Source organism: Acanthochromis polyacanthus, chromosome 17 (genome assembly GCF_021347895.1).
Source record: "Acanthochromis polyacanthus isolate Apoly-LR-REF ecotype Palm Island chromosome 17, KAUST_Apoly_ChrSc, whole genome shotgun sequence".
In the NCBI taxonomy this organism is placed as follows: Eukaryota; Metazoa; Chordata; class Actinopteri; family Pomacentridae; genus Acanthochromis; species Acanthochromis polyacanthus.
This window is the reverse complement of record NC_067129.1, coordinates 17,728,450-17,746,246: the sequence shown is the minus strand read 5'-3', so window position 1 is coordinate 17,746,246 and position 17,797 is coordinate 17,728,450. Positions and strand designations below refer to the sequence as shown.

The following is a 17,797-nucleotide window of genomic DNA, read 5'->3' as shown; positions in this document are numbered from 1 at the left end:
AGATTTCTGCTACTGCAAATTCAGAACACAAATCTGTGTTTGATCTGTTGATAAAAGACACATGGAAGTGTTGTTACATTTATGAGTAAACTTTGTAGTCGTATTGATGAATAAATACTGAGAAGGATATGTCCCCTCCCGGCTGTAATCTCCGTCTGTGACACTAACTGTGATTCTCCTTTCTGCCTATAGAGGTCAGTAGTGCTGCCACTCTTTATTGAGTCTTCCGTAAATAAATAGTAGAAGAAGAAGGAGGAGGCGGAGTGGACAGTTTGAAAGTGGCGGGCAGGAACAACAGTTGGACGTAATAACAACCGAAATTCAAAAGGTAAGCGTTTTATCCGAGTGTGTCCGATGTTGGTGCTTTATTCTATCGAGCAGAACCGCTGAATAAAACTTTCGTGATATTTGAACGTTGGAGGAAACGTGTAAAGGTAATAATGTCAGCGTCTTGCTAAGAACTACAGCTAGAAAGTTGAGCTGACCCCAGGTTTAATCTACCTAATTATCCGTCATCTAGGTTCAATGCAGTTTGTTTTGTAATGTTTTCAGTTCAGTTACGGTTGCAGTGTTAACGGCGAAGATGGTAACTTGCTTGCTGTGTGTCTTCGCCTATGTGAAGGTTTGGCATTGGTAGCTACGAGCTACACTTAGCACCGATACATATCAATGGAGTGCGCTCACAAGACTGTTAAAGTCATATTACATTAAAAACAGTCATTTTCCAGCATGACAACAGTTTATTGGACATCTTAGTTGTGACTCTAGGCTGTAACGTATACAAACAAGTCATGGAGTTGCTCCACAGACGGCGAACAATGGAGCAACTCTTTGGAAACTATGACAACAGACATGGTTGTTCAGAGACATGAGGACATTTTCTCTGTCATTACAAGAAATACTTCAACCAGAGATGTTCTCAACAATCAAAAAACATGTGTCCTTAATTAACACGAAGATAGTTGTCAACATACAACTACCGTTCAAAAGTTTGGTGTCTCTTAGAAATGTTATTATTTTTGGAAGAAAGGTTTTTTTTTTTCCAATGCAGATGACATTAAATTAATCAGAAATACAGTATAGGCAGTGTTAATGACTATTCTAGTTGGAAGATTTTTAATGGAATATCTACATAGGGGTACTGAGGAACATTTCCAGCAACCATCACTCCTGTGTTCTAATGCGATATTGTGTTAGCTAATGGTGTTGAAAGGCTAATTGATGATTTAAAAAACATTTTTGCTGTTATGTTAACACATGAATAAAAGTGTGAGTTTTTGTGGAAAACATGAAATTGCCTGGGTGACCCCAAACTTTTAAACGAGAGTATATGTCAATACTATCACACTGAGAGTTCTGTTTTAAACTAGATCTTTCAATTTAATGCTGCAATCAAGCCTTTCTGTTTGGGCTGACAAATGAATCAATTTCAAATCAAAATCGCAATTTGAAGTAATGCAGTTACCAAATCACAAAGACTGTGATTTTTGATTCATTTTATGCGGCACATCTTGCTTGGACTTTAAACAGTTGTTTATGATTTTACAAATGTACCCATCCTCCCTGTGTGACTGTCATATTTTGACATGATAGTACTACATAAAGTGGTTTAAATCCATTATGCAGTCAGTATTGAACTGAAGGAAGATACAAATTAAATTGCAATGTCTGCCTGAAACAGCACAATTAGATATTTCTCCAAATCACTCAACCCCTTATTGTAGTCATAAGTCAGTTTGCTTTGTTTATATTGTATGAAATAATTGGGGTGTACAGTTGGTATTCATTTCCAGAATGTTTTTTTTTATTTGTTTGTTTTTTGGTAGACAGGTAATATTACACTATATTTATGTCAAAGTACTACATTTAGGTTATTTATTTACTTAATTAGGCTTTGATAGCTCTAAATCTGCTCCCACAATTCAAGTCATTAAAATCATGTGTCATTATTTCACGTGATGTAAAGAGAAACCTTATACAGTGGGTACGGAAAGTATTCAAACCCCTTGAAATCTTTCACTCTCTGTGTCATTGCAGCCATTTGCCAAAATCAAAAAAGTTAATTTTATTTCTCATTAATGTACACTCAGCATCCCATCTTGACAGAAAAAAAACAGAAATGTAGAAATGTTTGCAAATGTATTAAAAAAGAAAAACTGAAATATCACGTGGTCATAAGTATTCAGACCCTTTGCAGCGACATTCGTATTTAACTCACATGCTGTCCATTTCTTCTTCTAATTGGGATACCAAAATTAATATCCGGATAGTGCCCTAGCGAATGAATATTCGGATATTCGGGTCCAGCCCCAGTGTTCTTCACTTTGATATGTTCAATTATACAATATTAAACTATAAGATGCAAATCCAAGCATGTAGAAAAGAGAATTTGCAACTGTAGTACTAATGTTAGCTTTCACGCACGTTATAAAAGTTTGGGGCGTTATTAACCACACTTGATTTGCAATTGTGTGTCTTTATAAGCAATGCTCCTTAGGAGGTTGAATAATTTTGAAACTGCACTAGTTATAAAAATTAACGTGTGGAATTTAGAGAAAACCCTTGTGTTATTGGTTACAATCAGCTGTTTAAAATCCACTTGTATGTTAAATTTATTCCAAACAACTTAAAAGTTGTAGATAGTACTTAAAACCCAAATTGGCACTGAATAATTCTGAACGTGACTGTATTAGTTATAAACACAGTTTAGTTGTACTCATGTCCCTAATTGAAGATGACTGTTTCACAAAGTGATCTTCTACATATGTAAAAACACACCGTCTGACCACATTAAAAGTCTCAAAATTTCCTAGTTTTATTTTGTTAATCTCCCCCCTTTTTTTTTTCTGTTATTGCAGTTGTTCATTGGAATTTTGCAGCATGTCAAATGACGATGTGAAGGTGATACCAGTTCGGGTCGCCTTGCGATGCCGCCCACTGGTACCAAAAGAAATTAATGAGGGATGTCAGTGCTGTCTCACTTTTGTGCCTGGGGAGCCACAGGTTTGTGCTCAACAACAGCTTAGACGTTTTTCTGTTTCAAAGGAATATCTTGCACATTATGCCAAAGTGTGTATAATGTTTTCTCTATTTGTAGTCCCACACTGTATTTGTAAAAACTGTGTTTCACTTTAAGGTGATTGTTGGCACAGAGAAGGCATTCACCTATGACTATGTATTTGAACCCACTGCTGAGCAAGAAGAAGTCTTCGGTACAGCTGTGTCCCCCTTATTGTCTGGGCTTTTTAAAGGTACATATATCTTTTAATAAGGTTATTCACTGGAAGATCTTTCAGGTTTCACTCCGTCATTGGGAGGTGGCTATGTATGGTCTTTATCATAAGCCTCTTCAGTGGCTACACAAAATTGAAAATTCTATTGGATACATCAGTAAAACATAATTAAACAAGTAAGAATATTAAACTATTGATGTTTCATTCTTTCTGTCTTTTGAATCATTTTGCATCCCTGCTAAAATGTGTCTTTTTGCTAGGCTACCATGCAACAGTTCTTGCGTATGGACAGACAGGGTCTGGAAAGACCTTCTCCATGGGAGGAACCTACACCTCAGCTCAAGAGAATGATCCTTCAGTTGGAGTTATTCCCCGAGTTATCGGCAGGATCTTTGAAGAAAGGGAAAAGAGGACAGACTGTGAATTCTGTCTGGCAGTATCTTACCTGGAGGTTGGTGGACATGTGTTGTTGCTCCATATAAATGACATTTTTGTGCGTGTGTATGTAATTGAGGCATTTGCATTGATGCTTGGCATCCAGTAAATTTGATCTCATTGGCTCTTAAAATAAATTAATTAAAGGTTTTTTTTCTTCTTTTGATTGTAGATCTATAATGAAGATATACTGGATTTGCTGTGTTCATCTAAAGACAAACCTGCTATCAGCATTCGTGAGGACCCTAAAGATGGCATTAAGGTGAGGGGTTGACATGTTAAAAGACGGAAAATGCACAATGCTGCTTTTCTGAAAAAACTTATTCTAACCAGATAAACCTAAATTAACCACATTCACTGCTTTAGTGTCAGCTTTTTTATTTATTGAAAATGTCCTCCTTTGCAGATTGTCGGGTTAACCGAGAGGCAGGTGTTTTCTGCCCATGAGATGGTGAGCTGTCTGGAGCTTGGAAATTCTGCTCGCACCGTCGGCTCCACAGCCATGAATGCTGCTTCTTCACGTTCCCATGCGATCTTCACCATCACCCTGGAGCAGCGCAGAGGGACGGACAAGTCAGTTTTCTTCTTGATGAAACCCTCCACCTTAACAAACAAATTTTACTGTGGACAAACAGCGGTCCCTCTAAAGTGATTTTAGAAACTGCCATAAACGTGTTCATAATCAAACTGTGTTGTATTGAATTGTGTTGCCTGTTTAGGATACTGGTGGTTGTTTTGTTGAAGACATCAAGATTATTCCGTAATCATTCTGTAAAAAAACACTTTTTGCCTTCAGCTATAGTTTCATTATTAGATTTGGATTTACTGGAAGGGGCTTTAAAATAAGTAGTCTGTTTTCGTCCTCATTGCATGCCCAGAGGAAAGGTTGGAGGTTTTCTGAGGTAAACTGGAGTCAAAGATGGAATATGGGCTATGTAAATAATGCAGGAAAAGTAGCAGGACTTTTTTCAGGGGCTTTTGTTCGTATGCTAGCACCCTGGAAATTGTGTTTTGTGGATTTGCACTTGTCAACATTCTGTGACTCACAAAGCAGCATTTTCAAAACACCATCTACTGCAAGTTGATTATTTGCGCATTCTTCTGCTGCAGATCCGATTCAGTTGTTTCCAAGTTGCACCTCGTGGATCTGGCTGGTTCAGAGAGACAAAAGAAGACCAAAGCAGAGGGGGATCGTTTAAAGGAAGGTAACCACAGTCTGTTTTTTTTTTTCTTTCATTCCTGCTGTTTTTTTGCTGTTTGTCTTTAATGTGTAATTCTTCCAGTGATAAATGCTGTTTTCTAAGATGTATGTGTGTTGTCCGTTTGTATTGAGAGTGTGTCTAAATCGCAGTGCTTGTTTTTCTATGTTGTCCAATTACATCTGCAGGCATCAGCATCAATCGCGGCCTTTTGTCTTTGGGTAATGTGATCAGTGCCCTGGGAGATGAAAGCAAGAAAAACACTTTTGTTCCTTACAGAGATTCTAAGCTCACCCGCCTGCTCCAAGGTAGGCTTTGATTTAGATATTCAGACGTTGCATCTACATTACACATACACATCTAATACCTGCTTTTGTTCTATTACCACAAGAATGAAATCTCTTCACTGTGTAGTGTTAGAACGTGCTGAGTAGGATCTTTTCATAGCCTTGCTCTTTATTATTTACTGTAAACTGTGCACACAGGTGCTCAAAGCAGCAATGTTCCAACACAGTGATTATCTGCAAAAAAATATCCTTTTGTGCATCTCTGCAGATTCTTTGGGTGGCAATAGCCACACCTTGATGATTGCTTGCATCAGCCCTGCAGACTCGAACATGGAGGAAACCATCAACACCTTGCGATACGCTGACAGAGCTCGCAAGATTAAAAACAAACCCATTGTCAACATTGACCCCAGAGCTGCAGAAATGAAGCGTCTCAAACAGCAGGTACAGCAATAACAAAAAAAAAGATGAACATTTGCTGTGTTGCTGGCCTCATCAGATGAAGAGTAAACGCAGCTGACTTACATGTTTAATAGGGAATATTTTGTCATTTGTTTAGGAAAGAGATCTGATGGGACATTGTGTATAATTCACACCTTGCGTCATTCATCTAAAATGTAATAAACTTCCCACATGTCTTGATTTTTTTTTTTTTATATATGTATAGGTTCAAGAACTGCAGGTAATGCTGCTCCATGCCCGTGGAGGAGTAGCTCCAGTGCTCTCAGGGTAAGAAATGTTTCCCTGTAAACCACCACGGTCCCACGAGGACATCAGATAAAAGCATCTTACCTATAGCAAAAGGCCATAACGGTTACTGAGTCCCTCTGTTACAGGCCAGAGTCAGCGGAGAATGTGACTAAGCTGTTGGAAAGGAATCGCGCACTGCAGGATGAGAACAATAAGCTGAGCAGAGAGCTGAGTGAGGCAGCTGGGCAAACGGCCCTCATGTTTGAGAAGATCATTATGGTGAGCCGGACCATAGCAGCATTCACTAATCCTCACTCCAAAGTCATTGTGGAAAGCTGATGGGAAAACTGTTACTACTGCTGAAACTGTGTCCATTTAAGAACATGGGTTGAAAAAAAAAATAGTAATTTGAAATGCCTAATCTACACAGTGTGCACTTTGTCTTTTTGCTGTGTTTATTCTTTGTGATATTTCTCTATTTTGCATTGCCATCCATTGGGCTTATCACAGTTAGTTTGCTTTGTTTTGCAGACGGAACAAGCCAATGAGAACCTACAGAGCAAACTGGAGCAACTGCGGCATCATGCAGCGTAAGTTTGCAAAAAGCCAGTGAGATTTAGAGCTTTAGGCTTCACCAGCTTTAAGACAACGCTGAAAACTTGAGCTATTCTTGTTAGAGGCTGGTTGGAGTCCGTTTTGTTGAGGATTTCGACTGCGTCTTGTCGGCCACAACCATAATAAATGTACTGAGCCACACACTTAATTTTTCAAAAACGGGTTTTTTTTCAGATGCACAGTCGATCTTGAGAAAGTGGTGGAGACACTAGAAGACCAGGAGTTAAAAGAGAACGTTGAAGTGATGAAAAACCTTCAAGACATCATCTTGGAGCTGAAGGTAAACAAGTCAGCTTTACAGAGTACGGTACACAAAAAAATAAGAATGTAGTGATGCTGAAACTGACCTGCTTTCATTGTTCATAGATGAAATTGCCCCATTTAAACATATTAAATAGATCATGTGAAGGTGGTGGTATGTATTTGCTGCACTTTCAGGTCACAGAGCAAATATTTGTTAGAGACTTTGCTGCAACTGTTCAAATTCAACAATGTTGATTTCAGTGTTGGTACTGCATTGCATGGTTTCCTATTTCTTATCTTTCTAAGAATGAGAGTGCCGGCATTGCTGCGTCCATCGATGCAATGGCTGCAGGAGAGGATGTGCCTGAAGGATGCGGGAATGGCAGTAAAAATTCATCAGAGGAGTCTCCATCAGTACGTCATTAGTTTTGTTTGTTTAATGAACCGGCACAGTTTTTGTATTTGTCAAATCAAATGTCCTCTAATGACTTTTTTTTTTTTTTTTTTTTTGCCCGCTCTAAGTGATTAATGAATGTAGATCTCATCTATTGTTTTATAGCTAAATATGTGAATTAGAATGGATCCCACCTCTGACATATTTCTAACAGGATGATGCCATCCGAAAGGACTCACCAGAGGCCTTCACTGCCCATCATGCACTGCGGCAAGCCCAGCTCTCCAAGGAACTGATTGAGCTCAACAAAGTATTGAGTCTGAAGGAAGCGTTTGTAAGAAACATGTGCCAGAATGACAGCCAGCTGGAGCCAATGCAGTCTGAGCACCAGGTACAGGCTTGTGTCTTTGACTCACAGAAAAATACTTTCTTCATTTTAATTACCGTATTTTCACGACCAAAAGGCGCACTGTACCAAAAGGCGCAGTCTCAGTTATGTGTGCCATTACTGTATTTAACACACACATAAGGCGCACCTGATTATATGGCGAGGGTTTTATATACAATCCACGCCCACACTTCCCCCTTTAACGTTCTCATGGTGTCCTCTACTACGTCGGCCTTACAACAACACACACACAAGCATACAAGTGTGCGTATTTAAAAATAGAGCGGGAGCAAAACTGAGTTTGGTATTCACATTTTTTTTTTTTTTACCGGTAATCGTCATCAATCAAACCCATGGAAGTCCTCATCCTCTGTTTCTGAATTGAACAGCTGCGCTAAATCTCCATCAAACATGCCAGGCTCACTTTCTTCACTGTCAGAGTCACTTTCTGTGCCGTGCGGCTCCTCGGAAATGATGCCGGCTTTTGCGAAAGCTTGAACAACAGTCCCAGCAGACACGTTAGCCCAAGCATCTACAATCCATTGGCAAATTGTGGCGTAACTCGCCCGGCGCTGCCTTCCACTCTTAGTGAAACTGTGGTCTCCATCGGTCATCCATCGCTCCCACGCCGCTCGCAGCCTTACTTTGAACGGCCGGTTCACACCGATGTCCAGCAGTTGGAGTTCCTTTGTCAGGCCTCCCGGAATGACAGCAAGCTCAGAGTTCATTTGCTTGACTTGTTTTTTCACATCGGCTGTGAGATGGGCACGCATAGAGTCACAGATCAACAGCGATGGTGATGCGTGGAAAAAACCACCTGGTCTACGTCCGCCTTACAACAACACACACAGGACGCACTGCACCATAGGGCGCGCCGCACAATTTGAAGAAAATCTAAGACTTTTATGTGCCCCTTATAGTCGTGAAAATACAGTAGACAAATTTTTAAAGGTGTTTAGTCATAAATGGAGAAAATAATACACTGCGACCCAAATTATTATGCAAGTTTGGTTTTTAATTACTTTGCAGAAACTATTGGGGTTAGTCTATCCTTTCTCTCAGTATACATTGCTGTATTAGTTCTCCAAATTTATCCATAAAAATGTGACACTGAAATGATATCAGATGGAAAATATAATAACATTTCGAGTTTCAGGTGAACTAAATTATTATGCAAATCTTTATTTCAAACTAAAACATCCAGCGTATGAAAATAAAACATCTTTTTTTTAATGAACAAATATATTTTATGTTGTCAGTTCGACTATCCTGAGCACAAATTGTCAAATAATAAGCATATCTGGATGTATCTTTACTTAGAGATGTGGCCACCTTTCTTCTGCATCAGAGTAAGGAGCCTGCTGTCCATTGAAGATGTTAGGTTTTCAATATCAGCAGGTGTAATGCTTTTTGCAGCCTTTACAATAGCTTCCCACAGCTTATCCTTTGATGAGAACTGTTTTCCATTTTCAAAACCCTTCTTTTCAGGATTGACTGCACATTTTCTATGCATTTTAAATCGGGTGAGGATGCTGGCCAGTCCATTACCTTGTCCTTTGGGTAGCCCTTTGATGCCAGCCATTCAGCAGTAAACTTCGATGCATGACTTGGAGCATTATCATGCATGAACATAATTTTCTTGCGCCGAGTAGCTGTTTTTTTCTTCAACCATCGAAGGAAATTTTCTCCTAGAAATTTGCAGAATCCATTTTCACTCCTGCAACCTGGAAAGGTCCAAGGAGTTCATTTCTTTATGATGCCTGCCCATATCATCACACCTCCACCACCTTGCTGATGCCTCAACCTGGGTGGAGCATCGGCACCTTCGGCTATCCAACCTCTAGCCCAACCGTCTGGACCATCAAGGGTGGCACGCATCCCATCAGTCCAGATAACTTGTCCAAAATCCAATTTCATATACTTCTTACACCAAGCAAGTCTTTTATCCTTGTGCTTTTGATTAAGTGGAGGCCTTGTTTTGTTTTTGTTTTTGGACCTTACCAAGCGTTTTCAGAACACGATTCCATGGTGTCTTTGGGGTGTGACCTAGACCGACAGCAGAAAAGATGCTTGCACTGTAACTCAAAGGCTGTTTGACCATTTCTGTCTTTAAAGCTGACAAATCTCGAGCTGTTTGCTTCCTGGTTGGGGCCTCTTCACGTTTTTTTTCGTGTTTTTTCACCATTAGAAACAAAGGCCTTGATTGTCCTATGGTCACGGTCCAATAATCTTGCTATTTTGATGATTGGCCGCCCCTCTCCCAAAAATTTCACAATAGAAGCCTTCTCTTACCACTAAGGTCCTTCTTCTTTCCCATCTTTAGTGCTTATGTTCACAGAACACAGAATACTCACCTTTATATATGTCTGCATAATAATTTGGTTCACAGCAATTTAAATTTTAACTAATTATTACTCAAAATTTAAATGCTTCAGATATTTTATGCTTTTGGACAATCAACTGCCTAGGGCTGGGCGATACAGCCAAAAAATAAAATCTCGATTCTTTTTTTTCTTTTTTTTTTTTTTTTAGTCCTCTTGGACAATTATGATTTTAATCGATTTTTGTTGCTTCTTTGCGGTCTGTTTGCTATGGCTAGTGCTAGCCATGCCGCACTCCTGTAGCTGCGGGCACTCTTCCCATTCTTTACGATGCCTCTGCTGGAGGTGCTCAAAGAGGCGGCGGAGACCGTGACGGCCCTGGCCCGAATAGTCGGATCCGTTCGTCTGGTCTCCCGGGTCCACATTTTGCCCTCGTTTAGTCTTTAGTAAACTGAAGAATTCCCAAACACCGGTCTTCAGCATCTTGTCTTGTGTTTATGCAACGAAGTGAAGCGTGACTTCAGAGTTGGCAGCCACCCGGCCATTCGGGTGGTGTTTACAAACACGAATGGAGGAGCCGAAATGAGCCGAAGAACACGACGGGATGAGTCGAAAAGGGCCGAAGGCGCAGGGAAGAGACGAGCTCCGAATATTTTCGTCTGGGGGGAGGAGGGGGTGATCGACGTATGTGCATATGTTTATGTGATCACACGACGAGATGAGCCGATGTGGGCCGAAGGCGGAGGCAAGACAGCCTATTTTTTCCGCCTGGTGACGTCCGACGACGGAGGGGAGGGAGGGGGGGGGGGGGCGAATATTCGGATACCAAAATTAATATCGGGATAGTGCCGTAGTGAACGAATATTCGGGATATCCGGGTCCAGCCCTACCTTGCACATGACTGTAGTTTGCTCTGTGTCAGTCTGGATGTAACATGAGGCCCTTTTCTCACGATCAACTCTTCATCTGCTGTTCTGTCCGCCATGATGGGGATGTGAGTGTTTTGGCGGAAGGAGATGAGAGGCGGAAGCAAACACCAGTGTACAAGTCGTGAAAGGCAGAAGGAGAATCTGTATTGTTATATATTTAAGCTCGCCTCGATTTTACAATTTGGCAAATTTTCAAATCGTCAGGTTTTAAAAAGGCGAATTAATTCGATGTAGCGCCCAGCCCTATAACTGCCCCATCAGTCTTGCATTAATACCACTTGTTCATCAGTGAAATGTATTTGGATAAAGATATTTTTAAAAACTGACTTGCATAATAATTTGGGTCACAGTGTCGTGCTGGATGATTAAAGATTTAAATTTTGTGATACTGTACCATAGATTAGTCTTTTTGTGTGATGTTAGTGCATGTAAGCCATATTTTGTGAATGATTGTCCTACAGAAAAATGTCCAAACTCTACAATCTGCAGTGGATTCGCTGCAGAAGGAGAAAGAGGACCTTGTTTTGGCACTACAGTCTGCCAAGAAAGACACCAACCAGGCCAAGTATGATCACTTTTTATGCTGTTTGTTTGTGTCTGTCGTAATATTCAGGATAAAAAAAGTTACTTGTTTTGATGGGAAATCTTTGAAGTGATCTCATAATCCCACTTGCTGCACTTTCCTTCTTCATCTGACATACGCTACATTTATCAAGGCTCAGTGAGCAGCGGAGGAAGAGGCTGCAGGAGCTTGAGGGTCAACTCGTAGACATGAAGAAGAAGCTTCTTGAGCAATCCAAGCTACTGAAGCTCAAAGAGACCTCTGTTCAGAAAGTCAGCAAGCTCATGCAAGAGATACAGGTAACAATCATTAGTTAAACACACACTAATACAGTTTTTGAAGGTCATTTTTAAAAAATATCTATAGACAGATTTTTGTGTTTAAAAATATACACTGTTTAAAGTGTCTCGAAATAGCCTGTAGAGATTGTCGTTAAAATAACTAATTAAGGCCAATGGTTAGGGTGTATACCACGTGGGCAAATATGCCCTAGAGTTTCAGCTCCCGCCCGACAAGACCTCTTATATATGTCATTCCCCCACTCTCTCTCCCCTCATATACTGTTTCTCTTCAGTCAGTAGTGTAGAAGAACAAAGTGAACAAATAAATAAGAACAGTCTGCGCTTTTGTTTAGACACCACATAGGCGTGGTCATCGTCAGATGACACGATGTCTTTGTCTTCACATCATACAGATGGACTGTTCCACTCAGTCACAGCTAATAACTTACAGTTAAATCATTTGTAGTCATATCATTCTGCAGCACTTTATTATCCTTCTGTTGTAGGTTGAAACAATGCTCTGGCTTGTTTGTAGTTCTTTAAAACCAATCAGAATGATACTGGGTTGAGCGAAGTCCAGGAAGCATCGGTGTTGTTCCCTCAAAATGGTTACAGGATTGTTTCGAATGAACATTTGCATGCAGGAGGAGAATACGGTCATTACAATGGTTATTTCACTAAAAAGAGCTAGCAGGTCTGCCTTACTGCTCTATCCAAATCCCCAGCAAAAGTTGAAATTTTCGTTGTAGTGGGTTATTGTTTCCCAAAGTAAACTGGATTCTGAAAACAGTCACATGTAGAAGGAGCTGTGAAGAAGAAAGCTGAGTGAAATGTGTCTCGAAACATGGTAGTGTTATTCTGGTAGTCTACATTGTGGGATTTAGACGAAATCATTTTGTTACATAGCAGCATTCCTGTTTGATCAGCATCATCACAGATGTCGATATTTTCCTTTTGCTGTAAAAATCTTATCAAAATATTAAGATATCAATTTTTATTTCTGCCAGAACAAATTTATTTTTATGGAAAAGTGACCAGGGTTCACATTTAGACATGAAGCCAACAAGCTCAGATGCTGTCAAACTAATTATAGGAGTGTATGTCTGAAAAGGCTGTAAAAATTCATGTTACATCAGAATTCGATGTGTGTGTGTGTACATAAACAAATGTTACTGTCATAGTGATACCTTCATAGGATAGCAACAGATCTTTGATATGTCGTGTATAGCAGTTCACATGAGTGTATGGAACATTGCGGTGATGTAAAACATTTATTAGTTCTGAAATATTGTTTCATCTTGTGCGCTGCGTTGACATAAAGCATTGCTAAATATATTAGTATATGTGTAAACCACAGATGCCAAATCCAAGCACAGTAAGACTGTTTTCTGGCAGGCTATGAAGTGCCAGCGAACACAGCTGATGAGGCAGATGAGGGAGGACTCTGAGAAATTCAGGCACTGGAAGAGCAAGAAGGACAGGGAGGTGCTGCAGCTGAAGGAGAAGGTATGTGGAGATGAAGTACAGAAATTAGTTTTGTCGGATCTTTTGATTTCTTCAGCTCCATAGTTTATTTTTCACGGTTGACAGGATCGTAAGCGCCAGTATGAGCTGCTCAAACTTGAGAGGGATTTCCAAAAACAGGCCAATGTTCTGCGTCGCAAAACTGAAGAGGTGAGCTCCTGGTGTTATTTGTTCTGTTATTGTTGTTTGTTCTGTTAAGATTTATGAAACCTGTCAGGGTGTCATTTTATGTGTCACTGGAAATTGTTCACATTGTCGTCCTACAGGCTGCAGCAGCAAACAAGAGATTGAAAGATGCCTTACAGAAGAGGAGTGAAGCAGCAGAGAAGCGCAAAGATGCCCAGAACAGAGGCATAGAGGGAGCTGCTGCTAGAGTCAAGGTTGTCAAACCTGCTTCTAGGGCTTCTTCATAATTGCACGGACTTGTATTTGATCTTTTTTGTTTATTAGAGAAATTAACCAAGAGCTACAAATATGCTGAAATGTTTCTGCAGTCAACAGAATTCACTGATATTTTATGAACAGGGTTTCTGCAGGGCATTAAAAAGCATTAATAGTCTTTAAATTGATTTTGTGTAAATGAAGGCCTTAAATGCCATTAAAATCATTAGATTTGATTCTAATTCTACTATAATAATGTGTAATTATAGACTGCGATTCGTCAGATATGTGCATCTGTGTAAACATGCTGAAATATTGTGATAATTGTTCCAGCCTGTCGGGCACAATTGCCAAAAACTGCATGTTTGGAAAGTGGCGGGCAGGCTGGACCAGGTGGAGGAGAGCTATGGGGAATGCAAAAAATGGCTAAAAAAAATGCAATTCAGAGAATGACTGCAGCCCGTGGGTGGACAGGGGTGGTTTCCGGATTCAGAAATAGTGAAATGTAGGAACAGTTTTTATACGAAAATCATCTTTTACAAAAAACAAAATTGTGTAATTTGTTGAGTTCACGGTCATAGCATTAAAATTTTTACAGTCTAGCATTAAAAAGCATTAAATCTGACTGGCTGATTTCTGCAGAAACTCTGATGCTGAAAGTCATAGTACTGTGGGCTACTGCAGTGTTGTTGATCTTGCATTGATGTCATCAGATGTGGCTCCTAAATGAAGTGGAGGTGATGGTCAGCACTGAGGAGGCCCGGCGCCACCTCAATGACCTACTGGAGGACAGAAAGGTCTTGGCTCAGGAGATCAACCACCTCAAACAGCAGATTGAGGCTGGGGAGAGACCGGCTGCCAAAATCAGGGTGAGCTGAGACATCTGTACTGCCAACCATATACACTTAGGAGATGATGCACAGAATTTCTTTAAAATGAATTAAGAGCAGCAGCAGCAGAGGAAAACAGTGTTTATTTGTTTGGTTTGTTGTGTCCTTCCATGCAGCGCCGGACGCTCATCATCTCCGAGCTGGAAAGCCAGGGGGCGCTGGAAACACCTCTGACCAAACAGGTGGAGAACCTGGAGACAGAGATAGGCCTCAGGTGAGTCAGAAAAACCACTTCAGCCACTGAACCGAACAGTTTTTTTGACTTCATTGTTAAATTTAACCACTTTCATTGTATTCTTGCTTGTGTTGAGGTAGAATTTATTTTCAGTTTTTTGCTAAGTGGCACTATGTAATAGGTGGTCTGTCCAAAACATCATCTTCTGGGCCAGAATCCACTGAAACACCAATCTCCCCACAAATGTAGTTGAACTTGAGAACATGTGAATAGTTATGCATATGGTTGCTAGGATACAAAGCCAGTCACTCGAACTCAAGGTTAAAGGCCCAACTCACATCTGTGTCCTGTTTTTACTCTGATTTGTGATTTATATCTCTGCCAGCTTAATGCTTGTGGAGTTCCAGGGCTAGAAGACTCGTTGGATAATTGGTGTTTATTGCTAGAGGCTTTGCTTTGTACCTTCTTGGCGCACAGCAAAGGTTTTGTAAGATTTTTTTGGGTGATTTATATCTCAACAGGAATGCTCAGATAGCGGACCTTCAGCAGAAAGTTCTCGTTGCAGACGGTGAGGGGCGTTTGAAACAGCGCATAGACAGCATCACAAGCATTGTTGATGCCAAGTGTGCCCTCAGGCTCCTGATGTCTGAGGTGAGGAAATGCTAATACACTATTATACATTCTATGAACACCATGAATTAGTTAGTAGGATAATATTTTGCTGGCGTTTGTTTACATAATTCATCAAATATTCCTCTTTTTTTTTTTTTTTTTTAGCTGGTGTCTGCTAAAACAGCCAGTGCCAAGCTGGAGAGTGAGGTGAAACAAGAGAAAGGAAATGGACAAGATCTAAGGAAAATGCTGGCTGATGAGAGAAACGTGATGTCAACCATGGACATGGAGCATCAGCAGCAGCTGGTGGAACTAGAGCAGAGGCATCAAGAGAAGGTGCTGCATTCGTACACACTTATAGATGTTTTTTAGACATGCAGATTTATTTACAGCTTTGTTTTAAGTGTTTATCCCTCTTTCTGTTCTTTCCACAGGTCCTTTACCTTCTTAACCAGCTGCAGAGCAAACCTATTGGTGGAGAGTCCGATGAAACAAACCACAAAGATGAAGAGAGTTCAAAGGAGAAGGAGCTTCTCCAGCGCCTCAAAGTTCAGGTCTGTCTCCAGTGGGTCAAAGGCTGTGATTAATCAACCTTTGAGTCCACTTCTCTGCTTCTTTTTTTTTAGAACAAATCATGTAGAATTATTTTTTAAAATCGTCTTTAATATCATTATAGGAAGAAGAACTTGAAAAGCTACGAGAATTAAGTGAGCAGAACCAGAAACTGGTGGAGGAGAATGATAAATACAGACAGGTAACTGCAATTTTGTCAAACTTTTTAGATTTCTGTGTGATTTTATATGTTATCATTTAATGTTAAATTGAATTATACGTGAGGAATGTCATCCACTGTTGCAGAGAGCAGGGGATTAGATTGATGAATTGTTTTAAATAGTTGGAAAAACAAGAATGTTGCATTTCTCTGTAGTTGAGCTGTGTGATTAGGCCAAAGCCAACCGTGTCTGTTTTTTCCTCTTTAGAAACTCTCATTACTTCACCTGGCAAGTGGGAAGAAAGTTCTCCTGCCTACGACCAACAATGAAAAGAGTCCAGAGGACTCATTTGAGTACCTTCCTCCAAAAGTAAGTTTTTGCAGATATTCTACTTTTTTTTTTTTTTTTTTCCAAATTTGACCAATTATGATCCAGTTATAAAGCATTGCCCCAACAATACATGATCCTGTGAAAAGTATCAGTGATTTGCTGAAATACTTCGGATGTACTAAGTTGGGTCACTGACTGGCAGATAAACTCTACAGACATGTGAAAGTCTGAGTGTGTTGATTGTCCTGTCGTGTTCTTTAAACTAAAGCCTAAGGGGAAGCGCTTCACCACTGCTAAAGCACCACTGAATCAGACCATCAACATTGAAGAACTGATGTCATCCAGTGAGGATGACAAAGAGGAAGAGGACGAGTGGCAACCTGAGAAACCAGAGAAAGTACGCAGGACCTCAAAGAAAGCAAAAACAACAGGGGTAAGACTGGGATGAGGCTTTGGGTCATTTTTTAAACTGACCTTTTGTACACAGAGTTCACACAAAAAGATCATGAAGCGTGGAAGCAAATCACATCCAGGATATTAAATCAGCTTACTGATGTAGAAAGTTCCCCCACAGCTTCTTTTGCTGACATGTCAGTTTGTTCAGAGTGTTGTAAATGAGAGAAAAGCAGGAGATGCCAGAAAAAAAGTCTGTCAGCTTGTTGCAGCTCACTGTAATAATGAACCTGCATGAGGTGGACAATCTGCATGCAGACATGGAGATTACGATGTTGGTTAGCCAGGAGCATTTTTAGACAGACTTCAATGGGACTAGTATAATTATTATCACCTGGTGACCTCATATCATTTAAAAATGACCATGCTGTGTTTGTATTTTACTCCAGTGATGGAGTAAGTACAAATCTCCAGATTTGATATTAATACACAACTACATAATAACTGCTAAAGGCCCTGTCACACTCTAGCATATGAGGAACGTATTAAATATTTCGAAAAATTGTTTATACTCACAACTTTTAAGCGTATGAGGTCGATTTTCGGTTAATGACCGTTAGAGTAACGTGAGCCTAGCGTATGAGTAGCATATGTCAGCGTATGTGATGTGATGTGTATTTGAGTTGGACGTATGAGTAACGTATATCAGCGTACCTCCGACGTATGAGAAACGTGTTTCAGCGTATGTCAGCGTATGCCCAAAAAGTCCATACGTTCCTCATACACTGGCTCTATACACTAGAGTGTGACAGGGCCTTAAGCCCAGGCATGTTATTTGGTCGCGGATACGCGAAAATTCGCGTATCGAGGTATCAATTTTGAGACCCAACGTGAATCGCCCAAATTCGATGAGAAAAAAAATATGGGGTGTAAGGGGTATAGGGTTGGATCGCAGGTAGTTGTCAACAGTGCGCTGGCAAAAGCACGAGTTGGAAACAACGATTGGAGAGCATTATCGAAAGTTAGATGTAGCTGGGAAAGCGAGGTGCATGGTGTGCGACGATGAGACAAAATACAGCGACAGAGGATGCCAAGCGCTGATAGACCACATGAAAACGAAAAATCATGCCAGGAAATTGTACGAAAAGCGCTCTAACCACCAAATGCCCAGCAATTTTTTCACCCGGCGGAGGGAACAGACG

The 17,797-nt window shown here is 40.3% G+C and overlaps 1 protein-coding gene across 4 annotated transcripts in view; it reads left to right on the top strand.

The window, feature by feature from the left end:
* kif4 (kinesin family member 4) overlaps positions 1–17,797 on the top strand; it is a 62,148-nt gene that overhangs the window by 41,406 nt on the left and 2,945 nt on the right. For 2 of the 4 annotated variants that reach the window (XM_051937857.1, XM_051937853.1), the window contains exons 2-28: positions 2,859–3,003; positions 3,137–3,251; positions 3,494–3,684; positions 3,841–3,930; positions 4,075–4,241; positions 4,779–4,873; positions 5,056–5,175; positions 5,423–5,598; positions 5,822–5,883; positions 5,991–6,123; positions 6,376–6,434; positions 6,634–6,739; positions 7,009–7,116; positions 7,311–7,487; positions 11,196–11,299; positions 11,451–11,595; positions 12,973–13,083; positions 13,168–13,251; positions 13,368–13,481; positions 14,196–14,351; positions 14,489–14,586; positions 15,069–15,198; positions 15,325–15,495; positions 15,594–15,713; positions 15,836–15,913; positions 16,140–16,241; positions 16,471–16,635. In XM_051937857.1, coding sequence (XP_051793817.1) covers positions 2,881–3,003; positions 3,137–3,251; positions 3,494–3,684; positions 3,841–3,930; positions 4,075–4,241; positions 4,779–4,873; positions 5,056–5,175; positions 5,423–5,598; positions 5,822–5,883; positions 5,991–6,123; positions 6,376–6,434; positions 6,634–6,739; positions 7,009–7,116; positions 7,311–7,487; positions 11,196–11,299; positions 11,451–11,595; positions 12,973–13,083; positions 13,168–13,251; positions 13,368–13,481; positions 14,196–14,351; positions 14,489–14,586; positions 15,069–15,198; positions 15,325–15,495; positions 15,594–15,713; positions 15,836–15,913; positions 16,140–16,241; positions 16,471–16,635 — 3,300 coding nt within the window. In that variant the 5' untranslated portion in view covers positions 2,859–2,880. Of the gene's footprint in view, positions 1–247; positions 435–2,858; positions 3,004–3,136; positions 3,252–3,493; positions 3,685–3,840; positions 3,931–4,074; positions 4,242–4,778; positions 4,874–5,055; positions 5,176–5,422; positions 5,599–5,821; positions 5,884–5,990; positions 6,124–6,375; positions 6,435–6,633; positions 6,740–7,008; positions 7,117–7,310; positions 7,488–11,195; positions 11,300–11,450; positions 11,596–12,972; positions 13,084–13,167; positions 13,252–13,367; positions 13,482–14,195; positions 14,352–14,488; positions 14,587–15,068; positions 15,199–15,324; positions 15,496–15,593; positions 15,714–15,835; positions 15,914–16,139; positions 16,242–16,470; positions 16,636–17,797 lie in introns of those variants that run through there. The other 2 variants (XM_051937854.1, XM_051937855.1) reach the window with 2 other exon arrangements.